The 25774-nt window shown below is 37.8% G+C and overlaps 1 protein-coding gene across 2 annotated transcripts in view; it reads right to left on the bottom strand.

Moving 5' to 3' along the window:
* Positions 1-25774, bottom strand: part of Npepps (aminopeptidase puromycin sensitive) — a 78569-nt gene that overhangs the window by 33555 nt on the left and 19240 nt on the right. Inside the window, exons 3-9 of one of the 2 annotated variants that reach the window (XM_034505236.2) lie at positions 17041-17118; positions 7770-7891; positions 4045-4152; positions 1816-2016; positions 1195-1291; positions 1050-1083; positions 168-282 (exon numbers count right to left, since the gene is read on the bottom strand). In XM_034505236.2, coding sequence (XP_034361127.1) covers positions 168-282; positions 1050-1083; positions 1195-1291; positions 1816-2016; positions 4045-4152; positions 7770-7891; positions 17041-17118 — 755 coding nt within the window. Of the gene's footprint in view, positions 1-167; positions 283-1049; positions 1084-1194; positions 1292-1815; positions 2017-4044; positions 4153-7769; positions 7892-9855; positions 9945-17040; positions 17119-25774 lie in introns of those variants that run through there. The other variant, XM_076935885.1, reaches the window with a different exon arrangement.

Raw genomic sequence — 25774 nt, 5'->3', positions numbered from 1 at the left:
TGCTTCTGCCTCCCAAGAGCTGGGCTTAAAGCACCACCAGCACAGAGCATATAAGAAAATGTTTAATTTTTGGCATAGCAACATAGCCAAATTTGAAAGAGTGTGGCCAAAATAATGTGCAGCAGGACACAGATGGATATATTTGAGCACTTAAAAATATTAAATACCATAGTAACAAGATTTCCAAACCATTGATGGGCGAGTTCATGTCCCACAACCAGAGCAACCCACTGGCGTGATGAAGAACAGGAGTTTTTTGGATCAATAAGCAATGCCGTCTCCCTGTGTTTAAAAAAAAATAAAATAAAATGGTAAAAGCATTTAAATAAAAGCAGGCATAAAGAAGTGAAGGAGATTTAGGCAATAACTCAATTGTCTTTATATTAGGCTTTAGCAATATCAAGTAAACATTTTCTCAGCAAATGTAAGATAAATAGGGTCCAAGAAGTCTATAGACTACTTTGATAGACTATGTACAAGAGAATATTAAAGATATCCAAGTTTATCATGTGCTGTCTGGTGACTAGGAAGACTGCTAATCAGAGAAGACACAAAAAAGCAGCAGAAGACAGTCTAAAGTCCACAAAAGGACACTAAGCAGGCTCTACAGAGCTCAGCTCATCCAAAGGCAACTGAAAGTGGAAGGAAAAATTGTTTACAGACTCAACTTCAGAACTTATGCAACCCACATGTTTGTACTGTGCTGACAGTCATGTAAAACTCTGCCTAGAAAATACAGAGTCAGAGAGATCTTCACATTGGGCAATAACTACGTAACTCTTAGGAAGAAACCACACTGAACATGACTCAGCCAAAAACACAGCTAAAACCCTACAAGTGCCAAATGCTCCCTTTAAAAATATTGTTCCCTCAGATAGTAGAACCAGCAAGGGAAGTCCATCTCCATGCTTCAAATATTCATGAAACTCAGGAGAGGCAGGAAAATTTTTCCCAGAGCATAAAGCAAAAGCCACTCAACTGTGAATAGAGTGAAGCCCTTATGAAATCGGTGATTTGAAAGAAAGCAGGGTAATGTGTCATTAACATACCTATAAGTAACAAGGCCCCAGTTCTCCATGGCACCTTCATAAAATAAATATAAACATTTATTGATATATATGCATACTTTTCCTCAAAAATCACAAAATTCAAAAAAAGTCATACAATTCAGCAATAAAATGAAATTTACTTTACCAGCTGCAAAGTCAGCAATAGCAATGAGATCGATTTTGGGTAGAGGATAGGGAACATTGAAGTAGTCTTTATAAAAAGGCAAGGTTTTAGCAGCAACCTATGAAGCACAAAAACAAACAAACAAAAAACACCCTATGAATACTTTACTATAAGTCACACAGAAATCCACAAAGGAAACCTGCCGTCTTAACCTGCCAAACGAGCTTAAGCTTCTAGAAACGGACCCCAGGAAACCTTGCTTTCTTTGAAGACTGTTCCCTACAAATAAATATTGTCACTGATCTAACTCTAGCCCATTTATAAGAAAACAAATTCTGTTTTTATATTCTCTCTCTCTCTCTTCTCCAGAGCAAGAGATTTGACCTCACGACTTCATGCACTGTTAAACACAAACTCTCCCACTACCCTCAGCGCTGACTTTTATATTTTCTGGATCATTATCTTAGGGAAAAAAATGTTAATGCATCACGGATGACATATCCAAAATTCTAGTAAAGGAGAAATGAAAGTATCAAAACAACTTTCCACTAAATCACAACTGTACCAATAGCTGATCAGAAATGTAAATTCCCCAACCTGGAGTTATAGACTGTTGGAACAATCCTCCTCAAGGACATTTACCTCTAGCGCAAATTTTCCTTGTTCTGCTTTGCCAACAGGGGTGTAAACACGGACACACACACCATCTTTTGACCTTGTTTCTACAAAGTCATATTCACCCACAACAAATGCCACCAGATACGTAGACATAACAGGTGTGCGAGCAAACTTCACTTCCACTAAATTTTCATCATCAGGATATGGTTTCCTGTCAATTACATTCTTAAGGGAAACAAAAAAAACAGAAAACAAGAAAAATTTAAGGAGATTTATATTGGTATTTTAGAGTAAATACTAGGCAAAAACTTTATGGGCTTAAGAAATTTTCTCCCTTTCCCTTTCCTAGAACGGTATTTTAATTAAATTCAGTGTTTTTATATTATGAAGGTTTGTTTTTGTTCTTAGAAGAAAAATTTCCTTCAGCGGGTTGGTGACGGTGCATGCCTTTAGTCCCAGCACTAGGAAGGCAGAGACAGAGATGCTCAAGAGTCAAGAGCCTGGTCTACAGAGCAAGTTCCAGGACAGTCAGAGCTACACAGATCTCAAAAATAACCAAACAAGTTCTTTTCTTTTTCTTTCCTTTCTGAGACAAAGTCTAGGTAACTATGTGTCCTTGGTTGGCCTGGATCTTGCCGTGTAAATAGATTAGCCTCTAACTCAGAGATCCATAGTGCTGGGATCAAAGATATGTACTACCTTGTCTGGTTGTTGATAAAGTTCTTACACTAAGAAATTGAATGAAAGGTGTTAAAACACCTAAGAACTTACTTAAAAAGAGAAGATAACTTTTCTTGAATAGTTTACAAGGCTTACATTGGGATGTTTTGGTTTTTGAGATAGGGTCTCAGTATGCAGTTCTGCCTGGCCTTGAACTCAAGAGATCTACTTGTCTCTGCCTCCCATGTGCTGAATTAAGAGGTTTTAGGGTTTTTTTTTTGTTTGTTTGTTTTTGTTTTTTAAAAGACCTCAATACTTTTCAGTAAAAATAAGGACAGAATAAAGTAAATTAACAGTAAAAATGGAATCTTAAAGGATATTAGTGAGTTCTAGATCACAAATATCATGTCCCAAGCTCTAGGAAGATGTGAAACTTCACCTTTACCTATGAAATTCCCGAAGGTTTCTCTGTATAACAGCCCTGGCTTTCCTGGAACTCACTTTGTAGACTGGACTGGCCTCAGATTCACAGAGATCCACCACCACAGTCTGACACCACAATCCAGTGGCTCCCAGTGTCCTTTTCTCTGTGGTTAGTTCTGCTATCTCTCAGTTTCTTAAGACACTAGCCCTTCTTCCAAGGAAGCCCTATTTGTATTTAAGAGACAGACCTCAAATTCATTTACATTAAAATGTAAATGAGTGTTCCACGTAGTGTATTGGCTTCCTCCTAGGAATGGATGAGAAGAAAATGGCATTTCTACAGGATTCTACCCACTAGTAAGTAGGCAAGAGCTAGATGTTTTTGTTATTTTTTGGCCTTTGGTAAAGGGTCTTTAACCCAGCTGGTCTGTTGCCCAGGCTGACTTGAATTTTCATCAATTTTTTCAGCTTCAGTCTTTCAAGTGCTGGGATTACAGGCAAGAATCAACATGCATAGCAAGCTCTTACTTCTCCAGTCAGAATCTAAGCTTCTGGCTACTATTTATTAATCTTAAGCAAGGTAGTCTTAGACAATAAAGAATGAAAGCTTATCTTACTTATGAATGAGATCAATAACAATAGTAAAGAGCATGTTTGAAAATATAATCAGTCAAAAATCTAAATATACCTTTTAGTATAGCTATCGCTTCTATGATTTAATGAGAAAGCCCACATATTCTTACTGCAGGTTATTTCACATATTAATGTTCCTTATTTATGTCCTTCAGTTTTAAAAAGTAGATTAAAAAGACAGCTCATGGACACAATCCTAGCACCTGAGAAGGGGAAGAAGGAAGACAGGTGTGAGTTCAAGGCCAGTTTGAGCTACAAAGTGGCTAACAGGACAGCCTTGGATACAGTGCACCCTGACTGAACAAAGCCACACAGTAAGACTCTTGCCTGACTGTGGCTCTCTTACGGGAAGTTCTTCCTTGAGGAAGAAACCTTCAGAACGCAACTGAGGAAAAACAGGACCTACTAAAAATAAAAGAAACCAGGAATAATGCTTCTATTTGCTGTAAGGACTACAGCAGGTGGTTTCACATCTCCTACTTAATCAACAAAGCAAATATACCAGAGACTATTAAAGGTTTACTAGCACATACATACCATATTTGATAAAGCCACTCTGTCTTTAGGCACGACCAGCGAGATATCAAAAGTTGCTTTGATAGCCGGCTCATCCCAGCAAGGAAAAGCCCTTCGGGCATCAGTGGCCTTAAGGAAAAAATTTAAACTCATATAAATACCATTGAATTAACCTCAGAGATTGTTTCATGAAATCACCTCCATTTTGCTCTCGTTCATTAGTCAATTACTTCCCCTTTTCTCTTTCCTTTTTGTAAAAATTGTGTTTAATGAGTGTTTTCTCTGCAAGTATATTTGTATGCCAAGTTTGTGCCTGGTGCTCTTGGACACCAGAATAGGGCATCAGATCCCATGGACCTAGAAATACAGATGGTTTTGAGTAGCCATGTGAGTGCTGGGAATTGAACCTGAGTTCTCTTGAAGATTAGCCTGTGTTTTTAACCTCTGAGCTCTCTCTCCACCTTTTTTTTTTCCTTTCATTTTTTTTTTTTCAGGATTGAGAATTACAACCCAGGCCCATGTATAACAGGCAAGGCCTCACCTATTCATCTCTATCCCCAGGCTTCAACTATTTACCTTCTGCTCTGCCAGGTAATGAGCTAAGTGCTGACTACAAAGTAAACGGTGCTGCTACCAATGTCACATTAGCAATTAAGTCACTATTCTGCTGCAGATCATGACTAAATTATTTGTAATTATATTTTTGCTTTTATTAAAATATTTTAACATTTCAGATTTAGCATGAACAGCTTTACTAATACAGCAGACACAATCCAAAGCAGACCATTTAATGCCACGCTGTAAAAATACAAACTAGGGAAAATAAGAGAGAAGGTACCTATGGGATTTATTTTAAATGAACAATAAGCAATACAGTAATAAAAACATGTTGGGTAATATAATAAGTAAGTAAAAATATTTCCAACCTCTGATGCACTCTGTTCTTTATCTAGAATGAGAATAAACACAGATGCTCTATAAATTCAAAACAGGCTGTTTATTTAATGGCCTGTCTGTATGTTACACAGTAAACTCACTATCTAACCTACTTAGAGACAGCATTCTATAAAAATTAAAAAAAAAAAAAAAAAAAAAAAAAAAAAAAAAAAAAGGGAGCTAGTTTAGTCAGAAAGTGTATACTATGCAAGTAGCATGAGTTTGATCCTTAGTATGATGGTGGTAGTATTTGTAATTGCAGTCTTGGGGAAACAGAGATAAGAAGATATTGGGGCTCCTTGGCCAGCTAGTCTAGCCTAATTAAAACTCTTTTTCAGGCTGGGCAATGGTGGCACACGCCTTTAATCCCCAGCACTTGGGAGGCAGAGGCAGAGGCAAGCAGATTTCTAAGTTCTAGGCTAGCCTGGTTTACAGAGTGAACTCCAGGACAGCCAGGACTACACAGAGAAACCCTGTCTCGAAAAAACAAAACAAAACAAAACAAAAATAAAACTCTTTTTCTTGGTTGTCTTTTGAGACACCATTTCTCTGTGTGCCACCACCCAGTCTAATCTTCCCGATTTAAAAAAATAAAAATAAAAAGGTAGGCTGGTGAGATAGCTTAGCAGTTAAGAGCACCTGCTCCTCTTCCAGAGGAAAGGAAGGAAGGAAGGAAGGGAGGGAGGGAAGGGAGAAGGAAGGAGAGAAGGAAAAAGAAAAAGTAGGGGCTAGAGAGATGGCTCAGCAGTTAAAAGCACTGGCTGCTCTTCCAGAGGACCCAGCACCCGCATGGAAGACCACAATCATTTATATAGCTTGAGCCCAGGGGATCCAATACCCTGTTCTGGCCTCCACAGGCACTATATGCATGTGGCACACAGAAATACCAGCAGGCAATACACTAATACACATTAAAAAAATAAATCAATTAAGCAAACAAACAAAAACCCAACTGTTTTGTCTCCATATTCTGTTTTCAGCTGTGTGCCAAATGATAAACTCCTCAGGCTCTAATAGACAGTTTCAACTCCACGGCCATAGTCAGTCCTGGTTAACAATGGAGAGTCAGTGCTATAGAAATGGCACAGAGGTTAAGCACATGTATTGCTCTTGGAGAAGACCTGATTCAGTTTCCAGCATCCATGCTGGAGGCGTCACAACTCCCTGTAACTCCAGAGGAACTGACGCCTCTCCTCCGTGGGTGTGTGAACCTGCACACACAAAATCACTCCCACATAAAAGAAAGTTTAAAATCATGTGTATACAAAATCTGAGTCACCAAGTAAAACAAAAAGGCAAGAATGTGAGAAAGAGAACTGGGTGTATGTGTGGAAGGGAGATAAAAAGTGGGAGAAATACACTATGTGTATAAAACTGTCAAAGAACAAATTTCATAATAATATTTTAAAAATAATATAAAACCAGTCAGACACACTGGCACATACCTATAATCCCAGCACTTAGGAGGCAGAGGCAAGCGTTTCTCTGTGAGTCTGAGTTCAGCCTGGTCTATATCATGAGTTACAGGACAGTCAAAGCTACATAGAGAGATCATATCTCAAAAAACCCCAAAGGTATGAGGTTTTTGGGTAGGTGAGGAAGAAAGCTAAATTAAAGAAAATCTGAAGCCAGTGCAGTCACCAGCACCTAGTACCATGCCTTGAAAAATAAGATCAAAGACTTTCTGCTCACAGCCCAGTGGGTGGATGCCAAATCTGCCAAGATCAAGAACAAGGATTATGTGAACTTCAAGGTTTGCTGCAGCAGGTACCTTCTTTACAGCCTGGTCATCATAGGTAAGTAGAAGGCAGCAACGATAAAACAGAACAGGCCCTGCCCTCTGGTTTGTAGTGAAGGAGTTGAAATAAACCAGACTGGTGCATTTGACTATTTAAAAAAAAAAAACTGAAAAGTCAATTTAAAAAGAAAAAAAAATAGAGATATATTGTAGCTAAAATTGTAGTATAATGCCCCACAGTGGTGGTGCACGCCTTTAATCCCAGCACTTGGGAGGCAGAGGCAGGCAGATTTCTGAATTCAAGGCCAGCCTGGTCTACAGAGTGAGTTCCAGGACAGCCAGGACTACACAGAGAAACCCTGTCTCGAAAAACCAAAAAAACAAAACAAAAACAAAACAAAACAAAACAAAACAAAAAAAAAAAAAAAAAAAAAAAAAAACAAAAAAGAGTGTAGGATAACTGCAAAGAAACATGCATACATAAACGTGTATTTTTGTTTTGGTTTGCTTTTGGTAGGGTAGCACTGTGTAACCCTGGCAGCTCTCAAATTCACTATACAGCCCCAAACAACCAAATTTGACAGTAAATTTCATTACCTGGGTATGTACATACACATGAATATACCATCATTATCCAACCTATATCCCTCATTCCCTCTTGTTCTTTTCGAAAGGTTTCTATTTTTAAGATTTATTTTTAAGTATATGTGTACATGCATGCAGATAAGAGCAAGTGCGCTCAGAGAAAGGCCAGAGAGTGTCAGATCCTCTGTAGCTACAAACTCTCTACAAGCAGAATAGTCTGTTAACAATTCCCATACCTCCACAGCCCTACTTATCTTCTTTATATAGACAGAAATAGTTCTAAATATAAAATACAAATTCCAGGGCCAGGTGTGGTGGCACACTCCCTGCACTCAGGAGGCAGAGGCAAGTAGATCTAGGAGTTCGAGGCCAGCCCGGTCTATAAAGCATGTTATAGGGATACATAGGGAGACCTGTGTTGAAAAGACAAAAAAATAAAATAAAATAAAAAACAAAGAATAGCATTAGTGATGACAGCCACACATACCTCAAACTGTGTGACAGCAGCATAGCGCACCTCACCGGCAGGGGTGGTGTATCTACTTCTGTAGAAACCTTTCATTTTGTCATTCAGCTCTCCAACAAAATCTATCTTTAAGGTTCCTGTACCTGTGATTGAAGATGAATAAAGATCTTTTTATTGACATGTTAAAAATAAACACAGGTACCAAAATATGCCCTCAAGACACTATATTCCATAGGCCATTACAATGATCAAAGCATTTATTTCCTTTCTCAAATACTCTTTTTGGCACTGGAGAGAATACTGACTGACATGAATAGTAAACTAATCCTTTAAGTTTTATTTACAGGGACTGCTTAAAAAAATTTTCACTAAGTCTCAAATTACCACAATATATAAACATAAAAATAAGAGAGAAAACATTTATTATTAATTGTCTGACATGTTCCTGTGCATGGGACTTCTAAAAATATTTATAAGTATTTTAAAGTTGGAAGCATTGTCCCCTTTTGTATCGAGGGCTTAAAATGTTAAAAAGTCCTGAAACTAGTAAGCAGCAAGACCGTTTCACCTAAAACAAGATCTTGGCCAATTATATCATGTCTTTAGCCTTTTAAAAATACATACAAAATGTAGCCAATTACTCTACCACTAAAGACACAATACTTGTTTGATCCAGATACATATTTTTTGATCCAGACTACATATTCTTGTAAGGAATTATAGGAAAGAGCAATTATTTGATCAACTAAGGCATAAGCTCACTCAATCATCTGAGTGTGAGCACTAGAGAGAAAAGTTACTAAGCTAAGCACAAATGCAACCAAAACACACACACTATTGTTTTAAGAGCAAAACCAGCTTTGTCTATATGTGTGACTTCTGCTATTAAAAAAAAAAGGGATGATTTTTAATAACAGAATGAAGATAATTATAACTAGTATTGACCTGCTGAACTCAGATGCATGGCAAAACAATAATCCATTGTACATCCTATAAATCAAGTCACAGCACACAAAGTATTTGGAAAATGTTACTTTGGACTTGATCTTTTCCATGTGTTTATTTATAACAAGATCTAGAGTATGTGAGTCTAAAGACATGAGGAAAATGATTAGCCAATCATACCAGACTATCATATTCTGATATTCCAAAGTGTCATTTTGAAATGCTAAAAGTAATGATATCTCACATTGATTCAATGTTGCTGGTTTTTTTTCTCCTTTGACATTAACTTTTTATACAGTCTTAAAGTCAAATGTCATGCCTGAAACTGAATTTGCTCTTTGGAAAGTTCAAAGTCTCACAAGTGGAAATCTAAACAACAGGCAAAGGACAAAAGGCATGGCTTCTACTTAAAAAGAGGTGTGTCTGCCATGTGGCTAAACTCATTTTCTCATGTGTCATTAAGTGGTTCTGACAGTTATTTAAGACAGAATTTTAGACTCCTATAGCAAAGTAAGTACTAAAATAGTGTCACATAAGTAAAGTCATCATGCTGCCAACAACACTGACGGCTTAACTGCAGCTCAACTGAAAAGACATCTGAATAATCAGACAGTTGATCTGTGACATCTCAAGGGACAATGAACATTCTCTGGTGTGTGTGCTAGCATGAACCTAGGGCAGCATGAATAACGCTAAAGAGGTTCTCTGCCACTGAGCCATATCCCAAACTCTAGGGAATACTTTTTCTTTTAACAAGAATGACAGATTACTAAGACAATAAGTATCAACATAGTAACAAGACTATAAGAATTATTAATAATGGATACAAAAATATATTAACTAATGCAAAAATGTAAGAAAATACCTAAGTGTTTTATTCTGTATTTTCTATAGGAATTTACTATTTTTTTAAAAAGCAGATACATTTATATTATTAAGGTTTTACAAAGAAAATACAATAATTTTTAAAATTCATTACCCTTAGTGGGAATTGTCTGATGGAATCTTATGTTACAATTCCATAGATGAAATTGGCACTCTGCTTTCACTGTCAAGATGTTTTCTAGTATAACTCATATTCATAGTAAATCTACTTTCAATTTTTCCTATTTGGAACAAAAGTGGGTTTAAAACTCATAACTAAATAAGAAAGGCTGCTTACACTTTTACTTGGTTTTAAATCTCCAAGGCCATCAAACCATAACAAGATACTGACAGTGACCACTTCCAAAGAGTGGTTTACTAAACAAAATACAAAGTATTGGAAAGGATAATTACCTGAAATTCAAACAAAACACAAGTTAAAGATTTTTTTTAATCATTATTAAATTAGTTTCACATTATACAATACTAATCATAAAACATTACTATTAACAGAATTTTAAGGTGACTAGAAAAAAGGACTTCTGACAAATTTCATTTATCAAATACCATAATGAACCAACAGCCAGTTGATCTTTAATTTTATACCTATTAATAAGGAACTACATTGTTTCCTCAAATTAGATACTTAATTTCAATGTCCAACCTACTTATGTTTGGATGGTAAACCTTTAAGAACATAAAGCCAGTTTAGTGGCTCACACCTTTAATCCCAGCACTTGGGCAGATCTCTCTTGAGTTTGAGGCCAGCCTGGTCTCCATGGTTGAGACTTCTAGATCAGCCAGAGCTGTAAATAAGACCTTCTCTCCAAAAACAACAACAATAACAACAACAACACCCAAAACCAAAACAACAAGAAACAAGCCATAAAATAATGATTAAACAACTAAGATAATCACAAATCCATCAAAAACATAAATGCTAAAAGTTTAGGAAAACTTAACTGTAAAACCTACATATCTTGAAGTAATTTAATAAGCTTACTAAATGCTATAAAACTGAAAGTCAGTTTCTTAAAGATACACACACACACACACACACACACACACACACACACACACACACACACACACATATATATATATATATATATATATATATATATATATATATATATAAAACAAGTACACTGTAGCTGTCTTCAGACACACCAGAAGAGGCCATCAGATCCCATTACAGATGACTGTGAGACACCATGTGATTGCTGGGATTTGAACTCAGGATCTCTGGAAGAAGTCAGTGCTCTTAACCACTGAGCCATGTCTCCAGGCCCTAAAAATCAGTTTCTATAAAAAGAAAATGCTATCAAAAATGTGTTTCTGCATATTGATGCCACTTTAGAAGATTTTAAAAACTTTTCCTAAGCTTTCAGACTTTACAATGATTATGGGATATTAACCTCTATTACAGAATGATGTCAATATCAGAGATGCTTTAGCTCTCTGGTAACTGGTACAATTGTTAAGTTTGAAGAGACAAATGCAAAGGCTACTGAAGATATCATAAGATTATGTTCATTCAATATTTACTCCATCATCACTATAATCCGGTAAAACTCTGAGAAGATAAAAGAACTTTTTCTTTAGATTTAGTTTGTTTTTATTTCTTCCAAATTCACCAATATTTGTGAGGCAAGACCTTTATTTAAAGCAAAAATGACTAAATGATTCTGAAAACTTTAGTGTAATGTGGCAGTCAATGATTTTCCAGTAAACATTATCACAGATATTCAATAATTTAAAAATTAAAATTCTGTTATTATTAGGTCACAGGAGCAGTTTTTTTTTGTTTTTTTTTAAATAGAGGTTTTGTTTTTTCCTTTCTCTTTGAAATGGAATCAGTTTTCTCCTTCTACCTCTACATAGGTTCTAGGGACTGGATTCAGGTCACCAGACTTCTATGGCAAATGCCATTACCCACTGGGACAACTTGTTGCCCAATATTCAATAACACACTCACACTTGGAGGACTTTCTGGCATTTTTATGAGTCATTATATTAGCTAAAGAATTTGCTACAGCTGAAAAGATGAATGAGTAGTTAAGAGCACTGGCTGCTCATCCAGAGAACCCAAGGTTGATTCCCAGCAACCACACAAGGCTCACAACCACCTATCAGTCTAGCACCAGCTTTCTGATCTCTATAGGCTCTGCACATACATACAGAGACACACACAAACATCAAACATATTTTTTTTAAAAAAGAATTGTTCTATTAACTTAAAAAAACTGAAAAAATATATGAAGTGTTAAAGGTTTAAACACAATTTCCAATAAAATATGAAGCAGATAAAAAACACTATTCTGATTTATAGTATAGTACACATATGTAATTTCTCTGGTATTATTTGAAATGGCTTTGAACATTTATCATGTTTTAGGAATTTATCAAAAATGATACAGCCTAATCTAGTGGTGGTAATGTGTGCCCTCTAATTCCATCGATCAGGAGGCAGAGGCAAGCAAGTCTTCATGAGTTCGAGGCCAGCTTAGTTTACAGAGTGAGTTCCAGGACAGCCAGGCTACACAGAGAAGCCCTGTCTCAGGAAACAAAGAATGATGTAGCCTAGGACCGGAGAGATGGCTCAGCATTAAGAGCACAGGCTCCTCTACAGAAGGACCCAGATGTGACTGCCAGCGCTCACACAGCAGCCCACAACTGTGTGTAACTCCAGTTACATGAGATCTGAGCCTTCTTCTGGCCTATTCAGGCACCAGGCACAAACAAACATACAGAGAAAACATTCATATAAATGACTATAAAACTATGACAGAGTTTCTAACGATACATAAGAAACTCATCACTTTTGAGGGGCAAATTGAGAGGAGGACAAGACAAAATTTCATCAAGACAGCATATGAAGGCCGGGCGGTGGTGGCGCATGCCTTTAATCCCAGCACTTGGGAGGCAGAGGCAGGCGGATTTCTGAGTTTGAGGCCAGCCTGGTCTACAGAGTGAGTTCCAGGACAGCCAGGACTACTCAGAGAAACCCTGTCTCAAAAAAAAAACCAAAAAAAAAAAAAAAAAAAGACAGCATATGAATTTTAAAGCTAAGCAAGACTATGTCCAAATAAAATAAAACAGGGCTAGGGATGTGAAAATGTGGCTCAGTGATGAAGGCATTTGCCTAACATGTGTAAGCTTTAGGTTCAATTCCAAGTTGCTGGGGATAGGAATTAAATCCCAGGAATCAAGAGGGAAAGGCAGGTGGATCTCTGGGTTTGAGGCCAACATGGTGCACTACTTATCATGTTCCAGCCCCGCCAGAGCTACACAGACTCTGTCTCAAACAAAATAAAATAAAATAAACACACAAGAAACCTGAGCAGGACAAAGTATAATACAGCTAGAACCCCTAGCTTTTGAAGGCAGAGGCAAGTTCAAAGCCTGCCTGGTTTACATATCAAGTTCCAGATCAACCAGAGGAACATAGCCAAGACCTATCTCAAAAAACAAGAAAGTGGCTCGGGTGGTATAAATTAGAGGTGGAGTCTCTAATTTATGAGGTATGTTGCCCTGGGTTCAATCCCTAATACAGTGAACAAAGAAGCAAACCAAAAAGCATGGTGTGTGTAGCAAAGACACGGGCCTTGTTTGCTCTTTATTTCTGAACTGTTGTATTGTATAATGCTGCCCAGGATGGGTTGGTGCTCATGGCACTACAGTATAGCTGGCTGGCAAGCTTCAAAGAGATCCTCCCGTCCCCACAACCCATCTAATTCCATCTGTCTTCTTATCTGGGTTCTATGGCTCCAACTTGGGACATTAGGCCTGTGTGGAAGGAATCGACTTAACCATCTCCTTAGCCTCTATTTTTAATATTCATGTCCCTCCATTTTTACTCAACTCCTGCTCTTAAACTTTGTGTGTGTGTGTGTGTGTGTGTGTGTGTGTGTGTGTGTGTGTGTGAGAGAGAGAGAGAGAGAGAGAGAGAGAGAGAGAGAGAGAGAGAGAGTGTGTGTGTGTGTGTGTGTGTGTGTGTGTGTGTACATGCACCATGCACACAGGAAATCCTTCTACCATGTAGGTCCTGGAAAGCAAACTCAGGTTGTGAGGCTTCTTGTATGTAGCACACAACTGTTTCTTATATTTCTTTTCTTCCTCCTTCTTAGTGGCAATGGGGACTGGATCCAAGTCCTTGGGCATGACAGTAAGTTTAACACTGGACACAGCCACATCCTTTGTTTCCTTGAGCTCGATGGTAAGGTGGTTAGCTTTCAGTCTTTTTAACTAAATATCCTGCTTGTACAGTATTTTACTTATAGCCCATATGTTTTCCTATGTGGCAAATTTCTTATTCAGTTCTAAATGTTTTCTTAGTTCTTTACTTTTGTTTCTTATTTTAGAGTCTTACTAGATTAATCAACCTGGTCTTAAACTCCTTGGCTCAAATAATTATCTGATTCCAACCTCTTAAGTAGCCAGGATTACAAATCTATGCCATTATGTCTAGCTTTTCCAACTGTCTTCTTCCCTGTTGATGTTTGCAGTCCTGGGCTGGACTCTGCCTGACACATCCTGACCAAGGACTCTGCCAATTTAACTTTCCTAACAAGTTTTCACTCAATTATTCTAAATATGTGGAAAAGAACATTTTTGTGCTATTTTTGGGAGAGAGGTTGTTGTTATTGGTTTTGTGTGTAAGTTTTGTAGATGTTGTTTTGAGACATGGTTTCTCTATGTATTCCTGGCTGTCCTGGAGTTTACTATGTAAACCAGGTTGGCCTCCAACTCCCAGAGATCCATCTACCTCTGCCTCCTTAATGCTGGGATTAAAGGTGTGCACCACCATGTTAAGCTCTGCTATTGATTTCTAATGTCGTCACAGTGTCAACAGAGAATATAGTCCATAATGACACACTTTTGGGGCTGGGAGGCTGGAGTGATGGCTCAGTGGTTAAGATCACTGGCAGCTCTTCCAAATGACCCAGGTTTGATTTCCAGCCCTCACATGGCACACAACCACCTGTAACTCCAGTTCCAGGGAATCTGTCCATCTCTGCTGGTTTCCACTGGCACTAGGCACATATTTAGTTGCAGACATACATGTAGGCACAACACTCATCATACACATAAATTCTTGTTTTGAACAAAATTTCTCTATGTAGTCCTGGCTATCCAGGAACTTACTATGTAGGCCACAAAGATCTCAAACTCAAATAGGCCCTCCTACCTTTGCTGCTCACTCTCCCAACCCCCGATGGTAAGATTTAAGGCCTGTGCCATCAAGGCCTAGCCTAGAATTACTCTAGTTTTATCAACTAACAGTTCATATTTTTAAACTGATATAGTAGGCCCAGGCTTACAGAGTCCTAGCCAGTGTACCCTTGACTAAAGCAGGTGTTTAGAAACCTAAACACCTGCTTATATAACTGTATTCACTTTAAAAAGCATTCATTTTTATGTATATGGGTATTTCTCTTGCATGTGTATATGTAGACATACTACATGTGTGCCTGGTAACCCTAAAAGCCAGAAAAAGACTAGGATCCCCTAGAACTGGAATTACAGACAGCTATCGGGAACTTTTAATACTCTCACACAAATTCATGGTTTAACTACAGAATTCTAAGATGAAAATCAGATTCACCTAGTATTTTAAACAAGCAATCGTTTATCAGAGTATAGTTTCCATAAGTCTAAGGTGGGGATGCAGCTCGGTTGGTAGAATGCTTGTCAATCATGTAAAAAACCTTAAGTTTGATTCCAAGCACTCTATCAGATATGCCTGTAATCCCAGCACTTGAGATAGAGGTAGGAGAAACAGAAGTTTAAGGTCACCTTTGGTCATAGTGTTTGAGGCCAGTCAGGACTACATGACACCTTGTTTCAAAAAAATAAAACAAGTCTAGTGCTAATCTGATTCCTAAACTATGAAAGTATATGCCAGCTTCCATCCCATCCCAACAGAAATTCCCTTAAAGTTTCACTTTATTCCCAAGACACTAAAATCTGCTTTGAGATGCAATTTTTTATATTTTCTCAAATTATCTCTCTCCAAAGAAATATTTTGTGAACTGAAAGTTCCTGTGTTTAATTCAAAGAGCTTTTAAAATTTATTCCTTTTTAAAAATATTTTTATGTTTTGAGATAGGGTTTCTCTGTGTAGCCCTGGCTGTCCTGTAACTCACTCAATAAATTAATAAATAAATCAATAATTAAAGGCTGGCCTTTAATTAAGAGCTCCACCTGACTCTGCCTCCTTAGTGCTGGAATTAAAGGTATACTACCATTACCTGGCCCTGCACTATTTTAAACATGTGATCTATCAACTTGAATATGTGCATGCATATATATTTTCTTAAATTTGTGTTATAATTAGTACTTTATTGTGTTAAAAAGAATTCATAAACTTACTATTATATATACCTCACTATACTGATGTGTCAAAATGAATCTCAGTATTGAACAACTATACTAATTCTGATTCTTCACTAACACATGAAATGTCTCAATAAATAGTCTTTTAGGTATAAGATACTTTTGTTATGACTTTTCCTTAGAATATATGTATATAACAGAACAGGTGGCAACAGCTGGTTTTTTCTTCTTCCTCTTCTTAAAGTATTTACATGGGTTTATCTCTTAACTAGTATTGCAGAGACATTTGTTTATTATGAAGAATCTTTTTCATTTAAGATTTATTTCTATTTGTGAGGGGTGGGGGCAGGGTGAAGGAGAGGGGGAGAGAGAGGGTTCAGAGGAGGGTGTGAGACCTCCCAGGGCTGGGTGTCAGAAACCAAACTTAGTCCTGTGGGAGAATGACAAGCACTCTTTTAACCACTGAGCCATCTCTCAGCCTGCATTAAGCATTTTTTTTAAACTTCAGTTTATACGACAAGAAAAAATAGGTTTAGTATTATAGTAACTTATTGTGATACCTCCGATTACTAGGAAGCTAAATATCTTTTCACACATTTAATAGTTATTTACATTTTCCTATACGATCTCTCCTTTCCTTTCAACTACTTATTAATCAAATTCCTAGAGCCTTCCTAATTGATTTGCAGATAATTTCTTCTATATTAAGCTCAAAAGGTCTTCTATATTCTTTGTGCTCTTATGTCAAATAATAGTAAAATCATACCAACAAATCTTCGTTTTTGTGCCCTCACTAGTAAAATTTCTCTTGTTCTCGTTGTACAGTAAAATGCTATGTGAAACAGAGATCTTAATCAGCATCAGATGGAGGGGCTACTTAAATGTATTTTTAACTAACAGAAACTGAAAGCTATACATCTTATTCTATAGCAAACAATCTTTAGTTTTCCATAGTTTTTTAAGTAAAACACAAAGACAAAGAAATTTAAAATTTTTATTTTCACAATTCAAAATTTTTAAGGGGGAAGAAAAGCTCTTAATATTTTACTCTGTAAGCCACAACAGTGGAAGAAACGGGAAGATTTCTTTGGAACAGTAAGATGCATTTTCTCTCATAGGATTTCACAAAAGACACATTTCTTACCTGTTTGGAGAGTACTAGGAAAAGACAAGGTGACTTTTTCATCTTCGTTCTGATAGTTAAATCCTGTTGCATGGATTTCTGGAAAGAAGAAAAGAAATTATTTCACAAATCTGAGTACATTGAAAAGAACAAATCCCAACTGCCACAGTTAAGAACTTTAACAAATTTTCTACTAAAATGAATGAGCTATTCTTATTTGTGAGACAGGTCTGGCTATATAGCCCTGGCACTCTGTAGTAGCCCAGGCTGATCTGGATCTCATAGCAATCCTCCAGCCTTAGCCCTCCAAGTGTTAAAATGAAATGTCCCTTTCCTTCGTTTGTGTTTTGGAGATGACATCTTACTATATATATATATATATATATATATATATATATATATATATATATATATATATATATATATATATATATATATATATATAGCTCTGCCAGGCCTGAAAATCAGAGATCCTGTGCTAGCATTAAAGGTGTGTGCCTGGGCAAATGTAACATTCTCGAGTAGTAAATCAAGTTTCAATAATGAGTAAAACATGCTCCTTAAAAAATAATTACACGCCGGGCAGTGGAGGTGCACACCTTTAATCCCAGCACTTGGGAGGCAGAGGTAGGTGGATTTCTGAGTTCAAGGCCAGCCTGAGTTCCAGGACAGCCAGGGCTACACAGAGAAACCCTGTCTCGAAACCCCCACCCCCACCCCCCACCCCCACCCCCACCCCACCCCACCCCCAAAAAAAAAAAACACATGGGGCTGAAAAGATGGCTCAGCAGTTAAGAGCTCTGACTGCTCTTCCAGAGGTCCTGAGCTCAATTCCCAGCAACCACATGGTGGCTCACAACCATCTGTGATGGGATCCGATGCCCTCTTCTCAGTGTCTGAAGACAGCTTCAGTGTACTTGTATATAAAATATATAAATAAATCTTAAAAAGAAAAAAATTGCATGTGGGGCTGGATCGATGACTCAGTGGTTAAAAGCACCAGCTGCTCTTTCAGAGGACATTGGTTCAATTCCTAGCACCCGCATGGCAGTTCACAACTGTTTATAACTCCAATTCCAGAGGATCTGACACCCTCACACAGCCATACATACAAACAAAACACCAATGCACAGAAAATATAAACAAATGTTTAAAGAAATAATAATAATTATATGTGGGCTGGTGAGATAGTTCTATGGGTAAAGGCACTTGCTGTACAAGTCTGGTAATATTAGTTTAAAATTATCAGAATCCATATAGATGTACCAACTCCACAACATACATACACACACATGTAGACACAATTTTTAAAATTGTATAAATTTGTCATCTTTGGTGATGTAAAGAAAATATGGTTACTACAAATGATACTGCTTTCCTTTGTATTTATTTATTGATACTGTGCTCGTTTTTTGTGAGATGGGTCTTGCTATTTATTTAGCAAAACTGTCCTCCAACTAGCAATTCTTCTGCCACAGCTTCCAAAGTTGTGATAGTTTTGCCAGATTTACAGAAATGCTTCATTCTAGTTTGTACGTGATATTCTGTCCTAAGTTGCATCTATGCAGCACAAATCTTCTTCACAAGATTAGTACACTGTCAACAAGCATTGTTAAAAACATCATGAAACTCTTGTACCTCACTCCCCAAAATAGATAATGGAAACTATGAAACACCCTTTTCTGGAGTCTGAGCTCTTACATTTTACAAAAATAAATAAAATAAGAACCTGTACAGATAAATTAAGACTCCACTTATTTATTCTCCACCACCGGTAAGTGAGAAGAAACTAAATTTAATACTGCTTAAGGAAGCTTACTTAACACACTAAGAAGCCATAAGCTAGTTCCAACTAACACATCCCAAGTTCACCCCAAATAAAAATGATGGGTAAAGATTTGGCCCTAATAGGCATGTGAAACATGTTCAGCATCAAAATCACACACACACAAAAAAATATCAATTCAAACCCACAGTGATGACTACAGTCACACTTACAGCCACACCTAGGGAGGCTTCAGAGAACTAGAGCACAGATACTGCTGGGAGAAGATCTAAGGGTGGATACCTAGTAAACAGCTCACTTCATCAAAAGGTTAAATATACAGCTGCCTTATTTATGGTGGAGCAATCCCACTCCATATATGTTTTCTCTTTCTCCCTCCCCCCTCTCTTCCCTCTCTCTGTCTATACAAAGACTTAGATATATACATGTATACAAATGATCATAATGGTATTGTTTATAATAGGTCCAATGTAGGAATCTGTCATTGAATGTCCATCAACTAATGAAGAGATAAAATGTGGTAGAGTCACAAAATCAATTGTTATTCAACAATAAAGAGTGTAGTGCTGTGCCACAGGACGGTGACTACCTGAGAGAACCAATTCCTAAAAGCTGTCTTAGACCTCCACAAATACATTATGGGATGAGTGCCATCACCTTGCCCAAATAAACCAAGTTAGATGAGTAGAATCAGAAGCTCAAGGCCAGACCTGGATATATTGTAGGTTTGAGGCCAGCCTAAGCTACATAAAAAAACTGTCTCAAACAAAATAAAAAAATTTTTTTAAATAAATGAGTGGTGAATTGAGGGGAAATGGGCAATGACCACTAATGAGTACTTTCTTCTTGGAGCTTCGAAATGTTGACTAGGTCTGCTGATGGCCACACAAAGCCTGTGGACAATCTAAAAGCTGAAACCTATATACCTTATTCATTCTTAAAATGAATGACTTTATGAGGCAGCACTCACTTCAGTTTCAGGTTAGGCTGTAACCTGATCCTCCCAGCTCTTCACCCCAGGCCCTGGGGTTACAGGCATGCACTATCATATCCACAACCCTTATATGCTTTAAGTTGGCTAGCAGAATTTCAAACATTTTTATATTTATATTATCACTATGGTTCATACATGTGTCTGTAAAACTAAAACCTTTACAAAGGCAATAAGAACAGTTCAGACTATGAAGGAGTTTTCAGCAATCCTCTGAGTAAAGCTTCCTCACTATAGATAAGGAAAACAGAAAATGAAATATACAGAACTAAGGATTTGATAATGACTGCATGGTTAGACTAGAACTCAGTAATTTTCTTGTACCTAAAATTCTTGTTCTAAAATTCTTTTTGCTATCATAAAATTTCTTCCAGTTGGGGATTTAGCTCAGTGGTAGAGCGCTTGCTTAGCAAGCACAAGGCCCTGGGTTCAGTCCTTAGCTCTGAAAAAAAAAAAAATTCTTCTAAATTAAAACAGATATCCGAAATTTGGTATATAGAGAATTGTTCTCTTCTAGACCAAAAAACTAAAAATATGTTTCCCTAAGATACAATTATAATAGCCTGAATGAAAGGTAATTACCACCTTAATGACTGAAAATGTCCGCTCTAGCAGGCGTGTAGCACACAGCAGCAATGCCAGCACTTAGGAGGCTAAGGCAGGAAGATCATGATGAGTTTGAGGGTAGCCTAGAATGAGATACTTTCTCAAATAATCAAACAAAAATCAGTATTCTTTTGTCTGTGTGTGGTGTGCACATCTTCATGTGGGTGTGTGCACATGTGCATGTGAGTGTTTGTGCATATGGAGACCAAGGGCAGCATTAGCTATCTTCCTAGATCAGTTTCCACCTCATGTTCCTGACAGTCTCTTATTGAACCTGTAGCTCATGGTCTGGCTAGACTGGCAGGCCAATGACCTTCAACGCCACTTTTATGTAAGCACCGTGGGTCTGAAATCACGTCTGCACAACTGTGTGGCAAGTACTTTACTAACTAAGCCACCTCCCCAGCCAAAGTTCTTTTCTAAGAGAAAATGGTATTCTAGTAGCTCTAAGCTATGGTGATCAAGGATTACTAAAACCAATTTGTTCTTGCAAATCTACAGAAACACATCAAACTGCAAAAGGCTAATAAAACACTGAAGAACAACAGCATGAGACCAGAACAGTCCACTGCTCTATTGCTACATTTCTTCCCACAACACATACTTCCAACTTCCATACTTCCAATACATAACTACCAAGAAACCAAACTGCCTCTAAAATTTTCTCTGAAAAGAAAGTAGTCATGTATTTGAATTCTTTTAGGATATCTTGAATTACTGGAACTATTTCAATCATTTTGTGTTTAATGATTGTTAAGTAGAGCATTCCTTTGCCCCAAATCAAAGTCTTATGATGCACTGAAATCTAAAACTTTGAGGTTCAGGAACCCTAATGTACATGGCCAAAGCAAAAATGAAAAAGTACTCAATATTAATAGTCATCAAGGAAATACAAACTCAAACTAACACCACTGACCACTACACACACACACTGGAATGGTTAGCTTTACTAGAGTGGCAACAAAACATTACCTAAAATTAAAACTAATGTTGTTGGTGCAAACATTCTTCAACTCACTTTAGGGTTCCCACATTAGCCTGGACAGCTCTCCCCAGCTATGTAGCTGCTCTATGCTGTAGAACATTCAGATATAACTCCCTCCATAAAGATCTGCCCTGTCACTTCTAAGAACAATCTTCACAGGACTGGGAATGCAGATTTGGCGCTTGTTCTAACAAGCACGAAGCCCTGGGTCCTACCCCCTCACTGACATGGGGCATGGTGGTAAGTGGTTGTAACTGAAGTCCCAGGACTCAGGAGGCAAGCAAGTACAACTCAGAATTTCAATGTCAATCACAACTACATTATAAAAGTAACTTTTTATTCTCCTGTATTAAGGCTTACTGCCTCTGCTAACCTAGGCCTAGTCCTGGAAGCTTCTAGCCTCCATAAATCTTATCTAGGCCTAGAATGTTTTCTAATTCTTTCTGAACTCTGGCTGGCTGGTCAACTCAGCTCAAACTCCTCTCCATGCCAACTGACACAATCTGGCTTCTCTTACTGCCTCTGACTTTTTTCTCTGCTTGGCCTCAGTTTTTTTTTTTTTTTCTTCAGTAAATAACACAATCTCAGGGTTCACAGTGTGAACAAATATCCTGCAACACTATATAGTGAGTTCAAAGCCAACCTTGCCTACATGAGACTCAAATAAAAAAAAAAAAAAATCCTCATTGTAGATATCCATTTCCTTGTCTGTCTGTCTGTCTGTCTGTCTGTCTTTTGCTCTCTCTCCTTTAATATTATTTGTTATTTGATTGTGTTATTTACTGGAAAAAAAAAAAAAAAAAAAACCTGTTTCTAGTCGTGGTATGGCTCAGCCCTTAGCACACACCTCTAGCTGGAATACAAAATACTCTCTTACTACACACCTTTCTTTAATCACAAACAATGAAGGTAAAGTTAGTTTGTAGAAGGAAACACCCATGTTTTCTTGTTGCCTGTTAGGATATAATAATCTATTGGTATTTGGGGATTTTACCCAATGGCCCTAGCTCATAACTCCATCCCCAAAGTAGGTCTTAATTAATTAGGCATAACTTAATCTTCCCTGTCTTTCTCAGCCCCCAACATTTCACAAGATACACAGGAGGCAGGAATGCTATACTGAGATGCCAAGAGGAATCTGGCTAGGCTTTCCTTGTTTTCTCACCAATTTCATTAGCATTAGATAAGCAAGTATTTAAAAAAAAAAAAAAAAAAAACTCAAAAGGATAAAGTTCAGAGAGTTCAGAGAACTTCTAGACAAATTCCTAGAGAAGGATGAGTGAGCCTTTCCCCCATATTCTGTTTTGGCTTATTTTAAGGATCTCACTAGGTAGCCAGACTGGCTTTGAATTCCCAGAGATCTACCTGCCTCTGCCTCCTAAGTACTGGGATTACAGGTTTGTATCACCATGTTAGTATATATGGTGCCATCTATATCATTTGGAATAAGCCAGTAAACAACTCCGTGAGATCTGTGAGTTTCTAAAACACAGTCATCAAAACTGAAGAGGTTGCTGTGAGGACCTGGAGTACTGGGAGATTAAAAGCACAGGTAAAAGAAATCACCCAGGCTTTGCAACTGCTATCTGAAGAGAGGGGCAGCAAATATCTTGGGATCTATCTGAACTCTCCACCTATGGGACCTGACACTCTCTATCGGTAGATGGTGTCAGAACAAAATTGGATTAGATGACACCCAGCTGTCATCCCTTTTGCTGAACTGCTTGCTCCCTTGCTTGCTTACTGGGGGAAGAGAGACCTACACTTTTTGAGGTTATAGTTTCCTGTCTTGCAGTGTGATATAAACCATTTATCTTCCCAAATAAAATATGACTACCAAGAAAGAATGTTGACATAAGCCTAGTGGTAACATATGCCTTCAATCCCAGCACTCAGGGGGCAGAGGCCACCGTGGTCTACAAAGTAAGTTCCAGGACAACCAGGGCTATTACACAAGAAACCCGGTGTCAAAAAAAAAATTTTTTTTTTGAGATTAGCTGGGTGAGTGTGTCGGCCCATGTTTTTGTAAGGAGGCAGGAGTTAAAATGGGGTCTCTCTACAGAGGCTGGCTGTCCTGAACTCACAGATCTGCCACCCTCTGGCTCCTGAGTGCTTGAATTAAAGGCATGTGCCACAGTCTAGCACTTGGTCCACAAATCTGATCCCATCACTTGGAACACAGAGATAGACAGATCTTTATACTCAATGCCAGCCTGATCTACACAGCCAGTTCCAAGGCTGCACAGTGAAACCCTGGTTCAAATGAAAAAATAAAAAGAATGAATGTTAAGACTTCCTGAGCAGGAGGTAGGGGGTGAGGGGTGCTGGAGAGATGGCTCAGTGGTTAAAAGCACTGACTGCTCTTCCAGAGTTCCTGATTTCAATTCTGATGCCCTCTTGTGTCTGAAAAGAGCAATGGTGTACTCATATATATATGAGTATGTACTCATATGATATATATTTATATATATACACACACACACACATATATATGCATATATATGCATATATATATGTGGTATATATAAAAAATTGAAAAGACTTCCTTGGGGTTGGCTGGTTTGATTTTTTTGATTGTTTTATTTGTTTGTTTGTTTTTTCAGTGCTAGGGATCACACCCAGGATCTCATGAATGCTAAGAGAAACTGTTTTCTCTTTTGCATGATAGCTAGGCAATTTCTGGACATAGTGGCAAATACTTACAGAAGGAATGAGCTCATAAAGTAATAAATGATCATGCCGCCGGGCGGTGGTGGCACACGTCTTTAATCCCAGCACTTGGGAGGCAGAGGCAGGCGGATTTCTGAGTTCAAGGCCAGCCTGGTGGTCTACAGAGTGAGTTCCAGGACAGCCAGTGCTACACAGAGAAACCCTGGGGGGGGGGGGGGGGGGGGGAGATTATGCCATGGAGTTCATCACCTAAATTGTACTGATAAAAACTAACCTTACTGATTCAACTGGATTGCTGGAAGGAAAGCATGTGTTCATGTATTCTAAAGGGATATTTGTATGCTCCTGTTTGCCTATTAGACATTGGAAAAATGGACTCCAAGAAATCAGAATTTCCCTAGCTATCTCCTGTTGAGAAAAGTCTTAAGACATTAGGAGGAACTGTGTCAAGGAGAAAGATTATCAACTTGGCAGATAATCATTCAAGAGATGGAACTTTGCAGGAGACATGGGCATCCAACCACACCTTAGCCAGACTTAGGTATATTTCTTGCCTTCTATTTAAACTTTACCCACAAGCTAAAATCATAAAGATGAAGTGCAGAACCTACTGGTTCTCTTTGTCCTTCTCATTGGTCAAACTAAGTAAGTCTTTTTCTGCTTTACACTATTAATTTGGCTCTTTTAATTGGCTTAGAAAGGACAGGAGGCCAACATGGCTTGTTGGAGCACAGGCTATATGACCCCTACGTCTGGCAACATTAATATTTTATGAATGAACATAAAAAAGTTCAAGCTGCAGTCTAGTGTATTGTTGTGCTTCAAACACTTTAACAGATAGTATTTGCTGTGTTTGATTGTACAAAGATTAGAAAGCTATTAATACTAAAAAATAAATACAAGAAGCCTAGTAAGAGGCAGGTCTGGTGGTGCATGCCTGTTTCTAGAAATAAAAACAAAAAGACTAAATAATATGCATAATCAAGTAAAAACAAACTGAAGAAGCTCAGTTACTTTTACATTAATACTAAAGATTATATAACAGTAAATTATAACAAACATTACAGTTTACATTTACATTTTATGATATGTATGTGCTGCCCACTAAATACATCTTATAGTCCCATTTTGTTTTTTTTAATTATTTATTTTATGTATGTGAACACACTGTGGCTCTCTTTAGACACACCAAATGAGGGCGTCAGATCCCCCATTACAGATGGTTGTGAGCCACATTCAGTTGCTGTGATTTGAACTCAGGACCTCTGGAAGAGCAGTCAGTGCTCTTAACTGCTGAGCCATCTCTCCAGCTCCTATATTCCCATTTTAAACACACGCATATAAATTAAGCCTTGTGGGGTCCTAAGAAATATTTCAGTAGTTAGGAGCACTTGCTGTTTAACCAGGGCCCAGGTTCACTAAGTCCTCAGCACCCACATGCTAGTTATTCAGAACCTATAACAACTCCAGTGCTAGGTGACACAATGTCCTTTTCTGGCCTCTGTGGGGATCAGACACGCATATGGTATACAAAAATACATGCGTACATACATTCACACAGGCAAGAGCCAAGTGCAGACACTTGTCCTTTGATTTTTACATACACTCTCGTGTGTGTGCAAATACCCACATGCATATGTCGTACTGATAAACCCAGAGCCCCATGAATGCTTTGAAATCACCCTACCACTGAGATATACTCCAAGCCAGAAGAGAT

The sequence above is a fragment of the Arvicanthis niloticus genome, chromosome 6 (assembly GCF_011762505.2).
Source record: "Arvicanthis niloticus isolate mArvNil1 chromosome 6, mArvNil1.pat.X, whole genome shotgun sequence".
Lineage (NCBI taxonomy): Eukaryota > Metazoa > Chordata > Mammalia > Rodentia > Muridae > Arvicanthis > Arvicanthis niloticus.
This window is presented reverse-complemented; position numbering and strand designations above follow the sequence as displayed.